The sequence below is a fragment of the Heteronotia binoei genome, chromosome 14 (genome assembly GCF_032191835.1).
Source record: "Heteronotia binoei isolate CCM8104 ecotype False Entrance Well chromosome 14, APGP_CSIRO_Hbin_v1, whole genome shotgun sequence".
NCBI classification, from domain to species: domain Eukaryota; kingdom Metazoa; phylum Chordata; class Lepidosauria; order Squamata; family Gekkonidae; genus Heteronotia; species Heteronotia binoei.
Window position 1 is genome coordinate 30,033,980 of NC_083236.1, and position 15,880 is coordinate 30,049,859.

At 45.8% G+C, this 15,880-nt stretch overlaps 1 protein-coding gene across 1 annotated transcript; it reads right to left on the reverse strand.

The window, feature by feature from the left end:
• Window positions 1-14,545: 14,545 nt before the first annotated feature.
• LOC132582681 (minor histocompatibility antigen H13-like) lies at window positions 14,546-15,583 on the reverse strand. The gene has a single exon (XM_060254357.1). The coding sequence runs from the start codon at window positions 15,581-15,583 to the stop codon at window positions 14,546-14,548; it is 1,038 nt and encodes a 345-aa protein (XP_060110340.1).
• Window positions 15,584-15,880: the final 297 nt, after the last annotated feature.

A 15,880-nucleotide genomic window follows, 5' to 3' on the forward strand; every position in this document is an offset into this window, starting at 1 on the left:
GGAGCTTGAATGGGCTGTGGAAAAAAATTGACAGCCAATTGCACCTGCTGGAATGACCTTGGGTCAGCCATAGCTCTCGTAGAAGTTGTCCTTGAAAGGGCAGCTGCTGTGAGAGCCCTCTCAGCCCCACCCACCTCACAAGGTATCTGTTGTGGGGGGAGAAAATATAGGAGATTGTAAACTGCTCTGAGTCTCTGATTCAGAGAGAAGGGCGGGGTATGAATCTGCAGTCTTCTTAGGTCTTCTTAATTTAGCAATCTTAAACTCCGGGTGGGGGGGAGGGGGTAACATGTTCAAGACATCCGCTTTTCCCATGTAGAGTATATGATCTCCCACTGAGCTACAGCTGTATCCCTTTCTAGAACTACACTTGCACTGCAGATATAAACTGGCATAAGAGTCGGGCCTTGCTCTGGGGAACCCTGGGAAATGTAATTATGTGCTTTATTATTTATTTATTTATTTATTGCATTGTATTTATATCCCGCCCTCCCCACTGAAGCAGGCTCAGGGCAGCTCACAACTTTCAATAAAAACATTTACATAAACAGTTTAAAATAATTCAGTGCTAATTTTGATACAGATTTAAGATGGCGTTCAATTGTCTTAGCATCCATTGGATCTAGCATCTTGGTGGTGGTCAGCATTTCAGTTAAACGCTAACTGAAACAGTGTCGTTTTACAAGCCTTGCGGAACTGGGCAAGGTCCCACAAGGCTCTGACCTCCTCAGGCAGTTGGTTCCATCAATGATGGGTGGCAACTGAGAAGGCTTTTTCTCGTGTTGTTTTCAGTCTTGCCTCCCTTGGCCGAGGATCGATTACAAGTTCTGTGTCCCCGATCTAAGTACCCTCTGGGGAACATGTGGGGAGAGACGGTCCCTAAGATAAACAGGTCCTCGGCCATATAGGGCTTTAAAGGGAATAACAAGCACCTTGTAGTGAATCCGGTACACCACTGACAGCCTGTGCAGTGTCCACAGCCCAGGCTGTATGTGTTCCCACATGGAGAGCCCCAAGAGCAGTCTGGCTTCTGCATTCTGCACCAGCTGCAGTTTCTGGCTTTGGGACAAGGGCAGCCCCATGTAGAGGGCATTGCAGTAGTCCAATCTCAAGGTGACCGCAGCATGGATCACAGTTGCCAAGTCGCTGCACTCGAGGAAGGGAACTGCTTTACCCGCCTAAGGTGGAAAAAGGTGGATGAAGGCTAGTTATCTTTTACACTCTGCATCTTCATCACCACAATTCCCTGAATTCTTTGAAGGAAGCCATTATTAAACCAACGTAAGCTTGCAGTGTACACATGCCCTGGAGCTTTATCATAAAGTCTGTGTGCTTCTGATTTGCACAGTGATCTCCACAGAAGCAAAATCTGCGCTTTGAGGTCAGGAAAGAATCCTTAAAACCCAAAAACTCCCTGATTCTGAGGAGCACAAAATTTACCTTGCTTGTGCAGATCGTGGTATGTGGACATCAATACCCAGTGGTTGCTTTCCGCAGCCAAGTCACAGCTGGCTCTTAGCAAGTGCACAGGGTTTTCAAGGCAAGAGACATTCAGAGGTGGATTGCCATTGCCTGCCTCTGTGTGACGCCCCTGCTATTCCTTGGAGGTCTCCCATCCAATTACTTGCCAGGGCTGACCCTGCTTAGCTTCTGAGATCTGACAGGATCAGGCTATCTGGATCAGGGCATCCATACCTTACACTTGTGCAAAGCGGCCACAACCTTTATTTGTTCAGGTAGTTGGTATGCCCCCTTTCCAGAGACCTGTTCATTGTGGCTCACAAATAAAAACAATATCACAATACCATAACACAACACACATTGTCAAAATTAAAATAAGCTAGTCAAAACAAGCCCATAAGACCAAATCAAGTGTTGTAAAGACCTGTTTCTCTTTTCAGGTGTATCCTGGTAGAATCTGAAACACTGCAAAGGGACATATTCTGAGAAATGTAATTTAGAAACGATCTTGAGAATCTACACTGGCTTCTCTCAGGCTGGTATTCTTACCTTGACCCTGTTTCCTAGAAAAACCCCTCTGCTATGTTTCTGATTCCAGTAGTAAATAGGGATGCCAACAACCTGGAGAAAACTGTTCTGTCCCTTTAATAGAGGCTCAATGTGTAGAAATGGGCTGAAGCTTTTCAGGGCACAGGGATAAATAACATCACCTAGTAAACATACTAGTAAGTCTCTCTTAAAGGCACAGGATGCTTTTTAAAATCAAAGTTGTTGGCAACTTTAGCAGGACTTGTTGGGGTGGGGGATGGATAAGAAATAAATTCCATAACAATGAATTAGCCTTTCTAAGAACTGAGATTTGCATGTGCCAAACAAAAGGAGAGGCCACTTCTGTTTCAGAGTCTAAATTTCCCTGTTAGATAAGCAAAGCAGAACAGTGTCCAACATTCTAGGGGTGGGTGGAGAAAACAAAAGGATTAGTTCCCTAATCCCAAATTAATTCAATCAGCACAAACAAAAATAGCTCAGATTACCTAAATATAAGCTCTTACAGTAAATTGGCATGATGGGAACCAGTGATTCTTAGCATGTGAACTTGTCAAGGGTGGAAGAGATGATCTTATATGTTTGGGCAGAGAGGTATAATTGGTTGATCCCACAATTTTGCTTCCAGACTTGCTTCTGAGATCAGGAAGTGAACAGAAAGGCAGCTCTGGCTTCAGATTAAATAATATTTTAAAGACTTTACCCCGCCTATGCTACAAATCTCTATTTTTATTTTATTTTGAGTGGGGGGGGGGGTTGGGGGGTGTTTTTGCTATTTATTACCTGCTTTTCTTTTAATTGGGGGCGTAAAGCAGCTACAAAAGTACTCTAAGAAGCTGGTTGCAGGGCATAGGTGGAATTCTCCCTCCCAGCTAGGGTCTCCTCTCCAAAACCTGGAGAAAAAAAAGTCCTGTTCCTGTAAGACTGGCTTAATGGGATGTTATTTACCTGGTAGTTTTCTGTAACCTCTGTGCCTTGAAAAGCTTCAGCTACTCATTTCTACACAAGCCTTTGTTGAATGGGCAGGATATATTTTCCCTCTCCAGTTTATTGGTAACCCTATTGCCAGTTGATTCTCCCCTGCGAATGCCTACAATCTCCTATTCAGGTCTTCTCAGCCAGGGCTGGTTCCAGGTTTTGAGGGAGCCTGGGCAGATTGTCTCCAGGCTGCCCCCTTGTGCCCTCCTTTTTATGCCTAAACCTGCATGCCCTCTGTCTAGCTGTGCAACCTTCTTCCACTTGCAAGCCTTCCCATCATCCATGCACAGTTCCCTTCATCACCTGCACTGCACATCCTTTCCCTAACAGCACGGGCCAGTGTATGCAGCTGGGCAATCTGCTGCCATTGCTGCCAGGAGAGCTGCCACTGTGTAGTCACATGCCCTTCCTCAATGATGCTGGATAGTTGGGAGCACCAGTGCAGAGAGGTGGCAGGGAAGGTAGATAGCTGAGGATATTCAGTAGTGTCCCCCCCCACCCGCCCCAGAAGCCCTGGGCCCTAGCAAGTGACCCAACAACCCTGATTTCTGTAATGTTATCTGCAGGGCTTTTTTTTGTAGAAAAAGCTCAGCAGGAAGTCATTTGCATATTAGGCCACACACACCCCTGGCATCGAGCCAGCCGGAACTGCGTTCCTGTGCATTCCTGCTCAAAAAAGCCCTGGTTATCTGCCTAGATAGCATGTCTTTCTACTCTCACTTTTGCTCAAAGCTAAATATGGGGGAGGCAATGTACAAATTTCTACTAATTTCGGAAGAGGTTGGGGGACTTCGGGTGGTACAATCCTAGGTTAGTCTGGATTGTGGAATAGATAGTCTTCTTCTTTCAATCAGCTGTAACAGAGATGACACTAGCAACCTCTGACTTGACCAGTGGTGGTTTTTAGTATTTAAAACAAAACTGCAAAATGAACAAAGGACTTTTAAGTTTTCCTCTTTCCTTCTCCTTCCAGCGTCATTAAAGTTCTCATGGGTCAGTTCTCCTGCAAACTTCAGTGATTCAATTATAAATGGTCAATTTCTGATGAGGGGGAGGATGGGAGTTGGACGCTCTTCTTCACTTTGTATCCAGCCAAAACCCTGCTTGTTTTTTTTAAAATTCCGTTCTATGATTATTTCACAATTGCGCTACTAATATTATATACAATAACATTTTAAATGTTTCAATATGTGATATTCAAAGATCACATGCGATATTGACATTTGATAAGATAAATGTCAAATGATGCAATGTTTTGATATAATGGAATATGAAGTATGTTTCCTATGGAAAGCCAGACACATCTAGCCACTGAATACTGCTGGTAGGGAGAGAGGAAATGGGAAGCAATCTATGCAGGAGACGGAGAGCAGCAACTATCAGGTTTCAGGTTGGAACAGTCTGCCTGAGCAGCTAGACCAGGGATGGCCAAACTTGCTTAACTTAAGAGCCCCATGGAATAAACGTCAGATGTCTGAGAGCCACAAGTCAGGAAGGAAGGTGGGCATGAGGCTGCCAGCCTTGAGGTGGGGCCTGGAGATCTCATTATTTTAGAACTGATCTCCAGCTGGCAGAGATCAGGTCCCCTGGAGAAAATGGCTGCTTTGAAGGGTGGACTCTTTGGTATTGTACCATGCTGAGGCCCCTCCCCTCCCCAAACCCTGCCTTCTTCCAGCTCTGCCCCCAAAGTCTCCAGGTATTTCCCAACACAGACTTGGCAACCCTAAGAAGGCAGGCAGGAAAATAGATGGGAGGAGGGAGGGAGAGGCAGAAAGAAAGCAATTTTAACTTTAAATGTCTTCTCCAAGCAGCAGCCAAAGGGGCAGTGGGGGCTCCCGAGCCACAATTTGGCCACCCCTGAGCTAGACTCTGCTAGAGCTTAGGCTTCTAGCACGAATACCCAGGAAAATTCAAAACTATTATTACTTCACTTTGCTGCCTGTCATTCCCCATCCCCACATCTCTTGGCAAGGGGTGTAGAGCTAAGAGTCTACCCTGGACATGGAAAGAACAAAGGCCATTGACTCTTGTTCCTTGGAGCAGAAGGAAACAAAGAGCAGGAGAATGTGACCTATTACTCGTGCTGCAGTTTGCCCTTCATGTATGCTTGGATGCCCTGCTTTGGGCTTTGGTGGAATGCCAAACCCCTTGGCTTGCATTTTCTCCGCATTACCCCCTCAAACATGTTTTTTCCCCTCCCTTTTTTAAACAAGCAGCAATTGCAATGTAAGACTGTCAAAGAGTTTACATGTAAATGATAACTTCAAAAATTATTTCAGGAATGAATGACATTTGACAACACCGGTGCTTACCCATGAACAGTGGTGGCTGGCTAGGTTCCCAGTGATCTTTGTACCCCATCCAAGCCCATCTATGAAAGCACATACGTATTTATAGGAGCTGGATAGGAGAAAAGCAGCACCTGTCCCTTCCTTGCCTGGTCCCTTTCTCGACATGGCAGTGGCTGGTGCCCCTTCTAGCAACTCTTGTGGCTCTCTGGTTGAGTGAGGGGAACCCACCAGCAACAGCTGCCTGATCCCAGTGAAAAGAGGAGGAGGAAAGAAGACTGAAGAAGAAGACTGCAGATGTATACCCTGCCCTTCTCTCTGAATCAGAGACTCAGAGCGGCTTACAATCTCCTATATCTTCTCCCCCCACAACAGACTCCCTGTGAAGTGGGTGAGGTTGAGAGGGCTCTCACAGCAGCTGCCCTTTCAAAGACAACTCCTGCGATAGCTATGGCTAGCCCAAGGCCATTCCAGCAGCTGTAAGTGGAGGAGTGGGGAATCAACCCCAGTTCCCCCAGATAAGAGTCCGCACACTTAACCACTACACCGAACTGGTGGGGTAGAAGAGCAGGGTCACCTTGGAAAGGGAGTGTGTTTAGTGAGCCTGGGTGTCAACAGAGCTAGGCAAGTCATAATGGATTGGGTTTCTCATGATGTTTAGTTTGTATCTGGACTGGGAAGCAGAAGGGATCTTTGTCTAGAGCCTTCAATGGTAACAAGAGGAAAAAAAATATTTGCAAAAATAGAAGAACATTTTTCATGACATTCGTGTAGGCACATTTCACTTATTGCGAACAGATTAAGCTCCTAGCCCTGGTAAGAGAGACAAGAGAGGTCCTATATCAGATAAAACAGAATGCAAGGAACAACTGAACAGGTTCATCATCTACCTGATGAGAGGGTAGGGGAAACTGCCAGGTGTACCTGAGTGAGTGAATTCTCTTAACCCTTTCGCTCCCAGATCCTCTTGCATGCAGAATTAAAATAGCCAACAAAAAGACCATCCCAGGCAGACGTGTTTACAGTCCCTTGGCAACCTTCTCATCATTTTCAAGTCATTTTCAGTGGTGGCACCTCACCTTGAGAATGCCTTTCCCCTTGAAGGTCACGTGACTCCTGCCCAGAGCTTTTCTTGTAGAAAAAGCCCAGCAGGAACTCATTTGCATATTAGGCCACACCTCTGACATCACCATTGTTTCACAAAGAGCTTTTTTGTAGAAAAAGCCTGGCAGGAGCTCATTTGCATATTAGGCCACATCCCATGAGGCCAAGCCAGCCAGAACTGCGTTCCTGTGTGTTCCTGCTCAAAAAAAGCCCTGCTCCTGCCACATGGCCTTCTATGCACCATGCTAAGCTACTGCTTTTTAGCCATGCTTTAAACTTTTAAATCTTTCTTTAGCTGTCATGTGGCCAGCTTCTAGCCTAGAAGTCCATTTTATGGATTTTTTTAAAATTTTATTTGATGGTTGTATTATGTTATTATTCCCTAGTTTGTTTAGAGTGGCTCACCTTTCATGGTGTTGTAATACTACTAGCATATGTCTTGTGGTTTTTATGGTGTTGTTTTTTTCTTGTATACGTCCTCCAGCAGGTCCCTGAAGGGGTGACATAGAACTTTCCTAAATAAATGCATGTATATTTGGACTAGGCTTACCATTTGCCCACCTGCCGCAGGCAAACTTCCATCTCCACTCTCAATCACCCATTCGTGTTCACTTGAAAAGTAAGAGAGATGGGGGGGGAAGAATGACAAGGACCCTAAAGTGTCATCAACACTCCCACATCCCATACTTCACCCCCTCACAAGGCTGCCAACCGCAATCTGCATCCATAAGAATGAATTTTGGATTCTTCTGTAGCCAGTTTGGTGTAATGGTTAAGTGTGCAGGTTTGATTCCCCACTCCTCCACTTACAGCTGCTGGAATGGCCTTGAGTCAGCCATAGCTCATGCAGGAGTTGTCCTTGAAAGGGCAGCTTCTGTGAGAGTTCTCTCAGCCCCACCCACCTCACAGGGTGTCTGTTGTGGGGGAAAAAGATAAAACCGCTCTGAGACTCTGATTCAGAGAGGAGGGTGGGGTATAAATCTACTGTCCTTCTTCTTCATTTTAATAGACGTCCCTCTCTTTGTTCCCCATCTAGCTGCCATTTGAAGCATCACAGTCTCAAGAGGAGATAAATTATTAGATCTTCTCTTTTGCGGGGTGGGTGGGCAGCTTCTTAGTTACCCATTTTGTTTTCCTGTTAGCTTTGACCTATTTTGAAATAAAACAAATGGCTATCATTGCACCAGAAAATTCCCATGTATTTTTCTATTCTTTCCCACTGGAAGAAAAAAAAAATTAGCTTGTTCATTCACATAACATAATCCTCACCCAATCAAGGTGTGGTAAACGTTTTGCCCCTAGCTGTGTTCAGAAGGAGAAAAATGGAGTTTCGGAAAGTTCTGAAAGGAAGAGCAACTCCACCCTTGAACCCTGCCCCACTCCTTGGGGCCTCAGCTGGTAGCTGTTTGGGAGAACTAGAGAAGTCTCATAACTCATAGGGATGTTGTGTTGCGCTTTGATGTTTTGTGGCAGAATAGGTTTTCTGGCCTCTGTTGATGAAAAGATGGTTTTCCAAAGAAAACAAATCTTTGCCATTATTGAGCTATTAGAATGCACCATGTGAACACAGGGAGATTTGAATCCAGCAGCACCTTAAGAACCAACAAGGTTTCCAGGGCATAAACTTTTGAGATTCAAATCTCTCTTCATCAAATACAAGTAGGAAGGATTTCAATGTTCTACTGCAGATCAAAAGCTGCCTACCTGAAACTATTTTTATATGAACTGAGGACTTCTGGCCCTGATCCACGCAGATAGTGGTTTTCTACATAGAAACTCCATTCCTGAATGATGCCAGTCACTGGCATCTAGTTAGCTTTATAGTCTGCAGGTCATGACATTTGCCACACATCTACAATCAATTCAGTAATTATGGCTTCAATCCTAAAAACATTTTCCTGGGAGTAAGCCTTATTTGATAAAATGGGACTTATATCTCAGTAGACCTGCTCAGGATTAATCTCTATGATGCATCATGCCTGTCTCGAAGCAAATCTATGTACATTTTTAAAAAATGAGTCTACTTTCCAGTTCCCAATAAATGTTTTTGATCATTTATTCTTTGTTCTGATTCTGAATAGTTCCAATACCTAACTATTTTATGAACTGTCCAGGTTTAATATATCTAATTACCTTTAGCTTTTGGGTTTCACTCATCCCATGTGTATCCATAAGACTTTTTAGGGTGGGCTACTAAGAAGATCCACATCCTCAATCTCTACTTAATCCTGTTGAGCCTGCCCCAGCTCAGATTGTCAACTCTTAGAAGGCACAAACCTTGGAAAGGATAAGTCCCCTTCCCCCACCCAGCAAAAAAGTCTGCTTCAAGGCTCACTTGTTCAATGGACAGGCAAGTGGGGTCACAGAGGTCAGAATGGTCAAGGGGCAGAACTCAAACATCCAAAGACTGCCAAGTCCGCAGAATGGGGTACAAAGTTTGCAGGGGACCCCAAGGATGTTAGACCTGGTGTAGGTAATGTTTCTGGCCAGTTCATGGCACTTGTGTGAGTGTAAGTGGGCCTGACAGGGTAAATTACCCTACCAAACTCAGCCAAGTGGCCAATCAAAGCCACTACAGAGAGAGAGACAACCAGGGCTTTTTTTGAACAGGAACGCAGAGGAATGCAGTTCCAACTGGCTTGTCATCAGGGGTGTGGCCTAATATGCAAATGAGTTCCTGCTGAGCTTTTTCTGCAAAAAAAGCCTTGTGTGAGACAATGGTGATGTCAGGGGGTGTGATCTAATATGCAAATGAGTTCCTGCTGAACTTTTTCCTACAAAAAGCCCTGTGTGAAACAATGGTGATGTCAGGGGGTGTGGCCTAATATGCAAATTAGTTCCTGTTGGGTTTTTTCTTAAAAAAAAAAGCCCTGAAGCCAACATTCATTATACAAAGAAAAAAAATAGTAGAAGGCTGCCAGGAGATTGCCATGAATGCCCATCCTTAATAACGTTGAGCAGCAAACACCAGTCATACCAACTTAATTATATATCCCAGCTCCTGCAAGCAGCTTAACTACATATGGAAATAGGGCAGACAAGTGCCTGACCATCGATATTATTAACAGCCTGAACAGAATGAGAATGCCCCATAAAGATTTTTTTACAACTGGGACAGACGCTGGAGAAGACAGTCATCACTTACATTTTAGTTAAAACACTAAAAGCCAAACTATACATTAATTTTTTTCACTCGTCTACACTTGCTTCTTCCATGTTCCCTACAGCCACACAGCAGTCACGGGAAAACTGTTTCTTTTTAAAAAAAAGAGAGAGAGAGAGCTCCAACGGGCTCTAAACAGTGCCACAAGTGGGGGGTGAGGAAGAACTCCTGCCTCTCCCTTCCAAACAGTTTTCTCATGCTAAAACTATACTGGAGGGGGAGTTATTTCACTGATTTTGCTGCTCCACGTGTACATATACTCCACGTGGGGTTGCCAGGTCCGACACAGGAAATATCTGGGGACTTTGGGGGTGGAGCCAGGAGACTGAGGGTGGTACCTGGAGCAAGGTTGTGACAAGTATGATTGAAGTCCAAAGGGAGTCTTGGCCATCATATTTAAAGGGACCATGCTCCTTATGCCTTCCCTCCATTGGAAAAAATGGAGGATGGGGACACCATATTTTGGGGCTCATAGAATTGGACCCCCTCAGTCCAATCTTTTTAAAACTTGGTGGAGATTTTTTGAGGAGAGGCACCAGATATGCTGAAAATTTGGTGCCTCTACCTCAAAAAAACAGCACCCGCCGAAAGAGCTTCAGATACCCACAGATTGATTCTCCATTATACTCTATGGGGACCAGTCAAGGACATAGAGATTGGCACTCTTGCAATATTTTATTTAACAGTCTCGGATAACTGATGCCTCCTGCTCAGAATTACTGCATCAAAATCTGGAGACTATGTCTGTGCTGTAGTAATTTCAAGTATGCTGTTCAGGTGGTGTTCAGGTATGTATCTGTAAGTTGCAAACCTACTTTTGATTTATTGGCATTCATTATAGAAATCTCTTGGTCAGTACTTTGAGCCTAAGACCTGGAGGAAAATATGAAATGGCTGGGCATTGTGAGCTTTTGTACGAAAGTTGTTTCATGTGCTGATCGGCCAATGGAGAAAATAGAGGCTTTGCTCTGTAGCTCCTGTGCAAATGAGCAAGCCAGGCAAAGCAAGTTGTGATGCAGAAGGAAGCAAGAGAGAGGGGAAAGGAAGCAGATGGCAGTGTGTTGCTCATTGAACTAATAGGAGCACTTTGGGGGCCTGATCCTGCCCATGGGCCACAAGTTTGTCACCCCTTCTCTAAAGTGATTTGGAACTTACAGTTAACTGCAGAAACAATTAAAAAAAAATCAAGACTTTTCTACTTCCACCATTCCAGTGTTTGCTGTTTAAAATGAGCTCCTCTGCTCACTTTGAACCTAAGCCCAACATCAATCGCAGGGGAAATTCAAAGGGCAACAGGGGATCTTTCACACAATAAATGAGCATTTGTTTCTCATGTGCTGTGCAGGGTGAGGGCCATCTTCTTCCAACACAATGCTTCAGTTGCATGGTGACTCCATCTTCCTAACATGCAAGCTAAAATATTTGTGCTTTGAAGACTACAGTGTTTCTCAGGGGATTCAAATCTGTACATGTGGTACTTTGGGGGAAGGCATCAAGTACTGGCACATTTGGCATGAATCTATTACCCCCAAGGTCCCCTGTAAAGTCACAAATGATGCTTGGGTGCAACTACCTGGGGTGGTTGTATGCCTTGGCCTGACCCATCGATGTCTGCCAATGGCTACTAGCCAAGTGACTAAAAGTAACCTCTACATTCAGTGGCAGTAAACCTCTGAATACCAATGCTAGGAGGAAGGCCTTGGCCCCTATGCCCTCTTTGTTTGCTGTCCAGGGCAACTGATTGGTCACTGTGTGAAACAGGATGCTGGACTGGATGGACCACTGGTCTGATCCAGCAGGGCTCCCCTGATGTTCTTAGAACTGCCGCATACAACTGCTTGCAGTGGTCTGTCAAGGCCATCAACTTCCCAGCTGTGTGCTCCAAGAGGACTACTTGTGTGTCATTAAAAGAGAAATTGCTTAAATCTAATGACCCCTGTGAGTTCACCCACAGAGCAGGCAGCCAGCAATATCTTTTCTGGGTTATTCCTTCCAATAAGTCTTTCCTGGGGGGCCAGCAATCTTGGGGCTTCTTCACATCAGGCAGGATTGGATTGTTAATGACTTCTGATGCAGGGAGGCTGCTGCAACCAGAGGAGGCTCAAACAGATTGATCCAGTAGAACAAATTTTGAGTCCAGGAGCACCAACAAAAGTTTTATGCAAGGTATGAGCTTTCCTGTGCACACACATTTCCTCAGACGCATTGGACACATTGGAACGGTTCAAACTTGAGAGCCCTTTTGGTGTAGTGGTTAAGTGTGCGGACTCTTATCTGGGAGAACCGGGTTTGATTCCCCACTCCTCCACTTGCACCTGCTGGCATGGCCTTGGGTCAGCCATAGCTCTGGCAGAGGTTGTCCTTGAAAGGGCAGCTGCTGTGAGAGCCCTCTCAGCCCCACCCACCTCACAGGGTGTCTGTTGTGGGGGAGGAAGGTAAAGGAGATTGTGAGCCTCTCTGAGACTCTTCGGAGTGGAGGGCGGGATATAAATCCAATATCTTCAATATATACAGACAGATGCCTCTACATTGGTGGACAGCAAATTAGCATGCAACTTAATGAAGATGTTTTGACATATGCAAAGGCCAAACAACAATAACAAGCTAAGTTCAAAGGGTCACCATATGTTTGGATTTAATTAGGGAGGGGGAAACAGTGAAACAATAAATATGTCTAAATAGAAGATGGATGTGTAAAAGTGTCCTTCTTTGTTGTTATGTGCCATTCATCTCCTCTCAAGCACGGAGTTAATTAACAGCATTCTTTTCCCAGGGGTCAAGGAATATATTCATATACATTGCATTGCACTATTCCAATATACTACTCCAAAAATGAAATAACACTAAAATACAGAGAATGTACTGCCTTTCTTCAGACCAACACAGCTGCTCACCTGGTTCCAGGGCTTTTTTAAAGCAGGAATGCAGTTCCGGCTGGCTTGGTGTCAGGGGTGTGGCCTAATATGCAAATGAGTTCCTGCTGGGCTTTTCTACCAAAAAAACCCATGTGTGAAACAATGGTGACATCAGGGGGTGTGACCAGGGTCAGCCCAAGGGTGCACGGCACCCCAGGCAGACTTGCCGCCCACTGCTCCCCTCTGCGATGCCACTCTTTGGCACCAGGGAAGGGACTGGGAGGAGAAAGTGTGCACCCGCTGGTTTCGCTCTGCTTCCCTTCTGATTGGAAGGGAGGCGGAGCGAAGCCAGCAGTTGTGCACCAGCCCACTGGCTTTGCTTCGGCTCCCTTTAATGGGCATCCATCAAACAAGGTTCCCTGGTTCTAATGCCATGAATCGTACCCTTTCCCCCTCTTAGTCATCATCACAGTGGACTTACAGCAACTTTCAAGGCGAGAGACATTCAGAGGTGGTTGCCATTGCCAGCCTCTGCATCATGACTCTGGTATTCCTTGGCGGTCTCCCATCCAACTCCTAGCCAGGTCTGACAGTGCTTAACTTCTGAGAACTGACAGGTTGGGGGGAGCTGTCTTTAAAAGGTTTTTGGAAGTGGCACGTATACCCAGAAGTGAATGCACACAGGCAAGTATGCGTGTGTTGTGGGGTAGGGGGAATGCTAAATATTAGTTGGAGTACTCACACACAGAGAGACACTACATTGCATACTTTAAGATTGCAAGACTGGGCACTTTTACCCAGAAGTAAGTGCTACTGAGCTCAATGAAGGTTACTGCTGGCTAATCACAGTTAAGATTCCATGGCAATCCTTCCAATGATTTCAGCGGGAGAATTAAACAGATCCTGTTTCCCTTTTGGGACAAGGGGATTTTTCAAATGCTTAGCTTTGGGTGGATTGCATCCCCTCTATACAGTATAGACTACAATTTTGCTGGACTGTGTCATCCTCTGCAAATGTACTCCTTTCTAATGATTTCATGAGGCTTTGACTCAAAGTGACTGCATAGATCCTGCACTGTGGAGACTCCAGAGAGAGGCATTCTTGCCTAGGAAGTGCCTCTTCTCTCTCTGTGTGTGTGAGCGAGTCCTTCAATATTTCTGGAGAGCCAGTTTGGTGTAGTGGTTAAGTGTGCGGACTCTTATCTGGGAGAACCGGGTTTGATTCCCCTCTCCTCCACTTACAGCTGCTGGAATGGCCTTGGGTCAGCCATAGCTTTCGTAGGAGCTGTCCTTGAAAGAGCAGCTGCTGTGAGAGCTCTCTCAGCCCCACCCACCTCACAGGGTGTCTATTGTGGGGGGAGAAGATATAGGAGATTGTAAGCCGCTCTGAGTCTGATTCAGAGAGAAGAGCAGGGTATAAATCTGCGATCTTCTTCAATATGAGAAGCAAATCTACAATACAAAATTTAAAAATCATGTTCCCTATTCCTCCCCTCCCCTCAATTTTCTTTTATCGCACCAAGACAAATAAAACAAGGGGATGATGATGATGATGACGACGACGACGACGACGACGACGATGATGATATTGGATTTATATCCCAGCCTTCACTCTGAATCTCAAAGTTGCTCACTATCTCCCTTATCTTCCTCCCCCACAACAAACACCCTGTGAGGTAGGTGGAGCTGACTGAGCACTCAAAGAAGCTGCCCTTTCAAGGACAGCTCTGTGAGAACCATAGCTGACCCAAGGCCATTCCAGCAGCTGCAAGTGGAGAAGTGGGGAATCAAACCAGGTTCTCCCAGATAAGAGTCCACACACTTAACCACTACACCAAACTGCATGTCGAAGGCCTTTTTTTTTTTTTGCGGGGGTGGGGGGAGACTCACCTGGACTCTGCTTTTTCCCTTCCCTGGTGGAAATGCAGGAAGAGTTTTGCACAGGTAGACCAATGGGCAAGGATGACTTTGTGTGCCCCTCCCCACTTTTAAATGCTTCAGACAGACACAGGGGTATACATAGCCATTACACATTGTTTTCACCTTGAGAAAAAGTCACTTGCAATGGTGGGTAGCAGACAAAGCCCATCCTGGCTGAGCTGCCCAGGTCACTTCTATTACTCCAGTTCTGTCTTCCCTTTTATGGCTTCTCATGGCACCTCCATGGGGGTGGTGTCCCTGTAGCTGAACATCTCTGCAACTTCTCCCTTAGCTACAGCCACCAGGAGTGGGAAGCCAACACAGGCTAGGACCAGGTACAGCAGAGCTGACTGACCATGCTCGAAGATGTGCATGATGAAGATTGTGAGCCCCAGCCCGAAAATATAAGCCACAAAACTGGTGTAGAAATAGGTGTGCATGTTCTTCTTCAGGCTGATATCGAAACGCAAGAACAGAGCAATGAAGATTCCTGGGATGATTATGTCTCCCAGGCCTAGCATGGCAAAGTTATTGGCCTCCAAGTCTTTCTCCAGCAGATCTTGAGGGAAAACCAGCTTTATGGGCACCTCAGATGACTTGGCAACTGTCACCATCACGTTTGTGCCGAAGACCCAGAAGACATCGTAGATTAAGAGGCTGTTGAGCAGAATGCAGCCAGTGCTGACATCATTCAGGTGGAACAGCTCCAGGGTGTTGAGAGAAAAGGCCAGCCCAAAGAGGTTGTTGGCGATCCAGTGCTTCCTCAGCAGGTACCAGACACCAACGGCGCTGTTTATGACCAGGCACACCAGGTCCTTGGTGTCAAATTTGTAGTTCACCATCTCTTTCCTGGTTTCTCCTGAGCCCTGAGTGAAGAGGAGCTGGTCCTGTTTGTTGGAGGAATTGGCTAGGAAGAACTTATGTATCATGGGGCTGATGGTGTGAGAAAGTTCCAAGATGCCAAGGACACAGTAGTACATAGAGAGCAGCAATTGGATGTATTCTTGAAAGAATATTTTGAAGGCAAGATAGTGCCCTAGAAGAGTACAGCTGGCAATGATAGGAATGCAGATGGCTTCTCGGCTGGTGATGGTCTTTGGGGTGTCTGAGGCGTTCTTCCCCCTGGCGCAGGAGACGGAGCGCAGCGCCCCAAAGAAGATGGACAGGAGAGCCATGAGCACCAGGCTGACGTAGGCCAGGGCTCTGCCCTCCAGGCTGGCAGGCGGCCTGGCTCCAGCCCACCCTGCCAAAGGAGCCTCCTTGGCCATGTTGCCATTGTGTGCCTTGGCCTGCTCCGTTGTCTCCAGTCTTTGATACAGGCCACACTTCCAGCCTGACAGGAACCACTTCAGGCAGTGCCATTTGTTGATCCTGATTGCCTAGGTAACGGTGATATGTCCTTCTTTTGTGACAAATCACACCCTACTCTGGGCAAGGTCTCTTTGGGCAATTTGGGTCAATTGGGGCTGAGTAGGCAGTGGAAGTACTTGGTCAGTTTGCACAGTCAGACAGCTAGAGTCAGCTAATCAAGTAAGACTTTAATATCTCTATTTTGTTTGAGATTC

Coding starts and splice junctions, on each gene's coding strand:
- LOC132582681 (XM_060254357.1), bottom strand. CDS start 15,583: ATGGCCAAGGAGGCTCCTTTGGCAGGGTGGGCTGGAGCCAGGCCGCCT.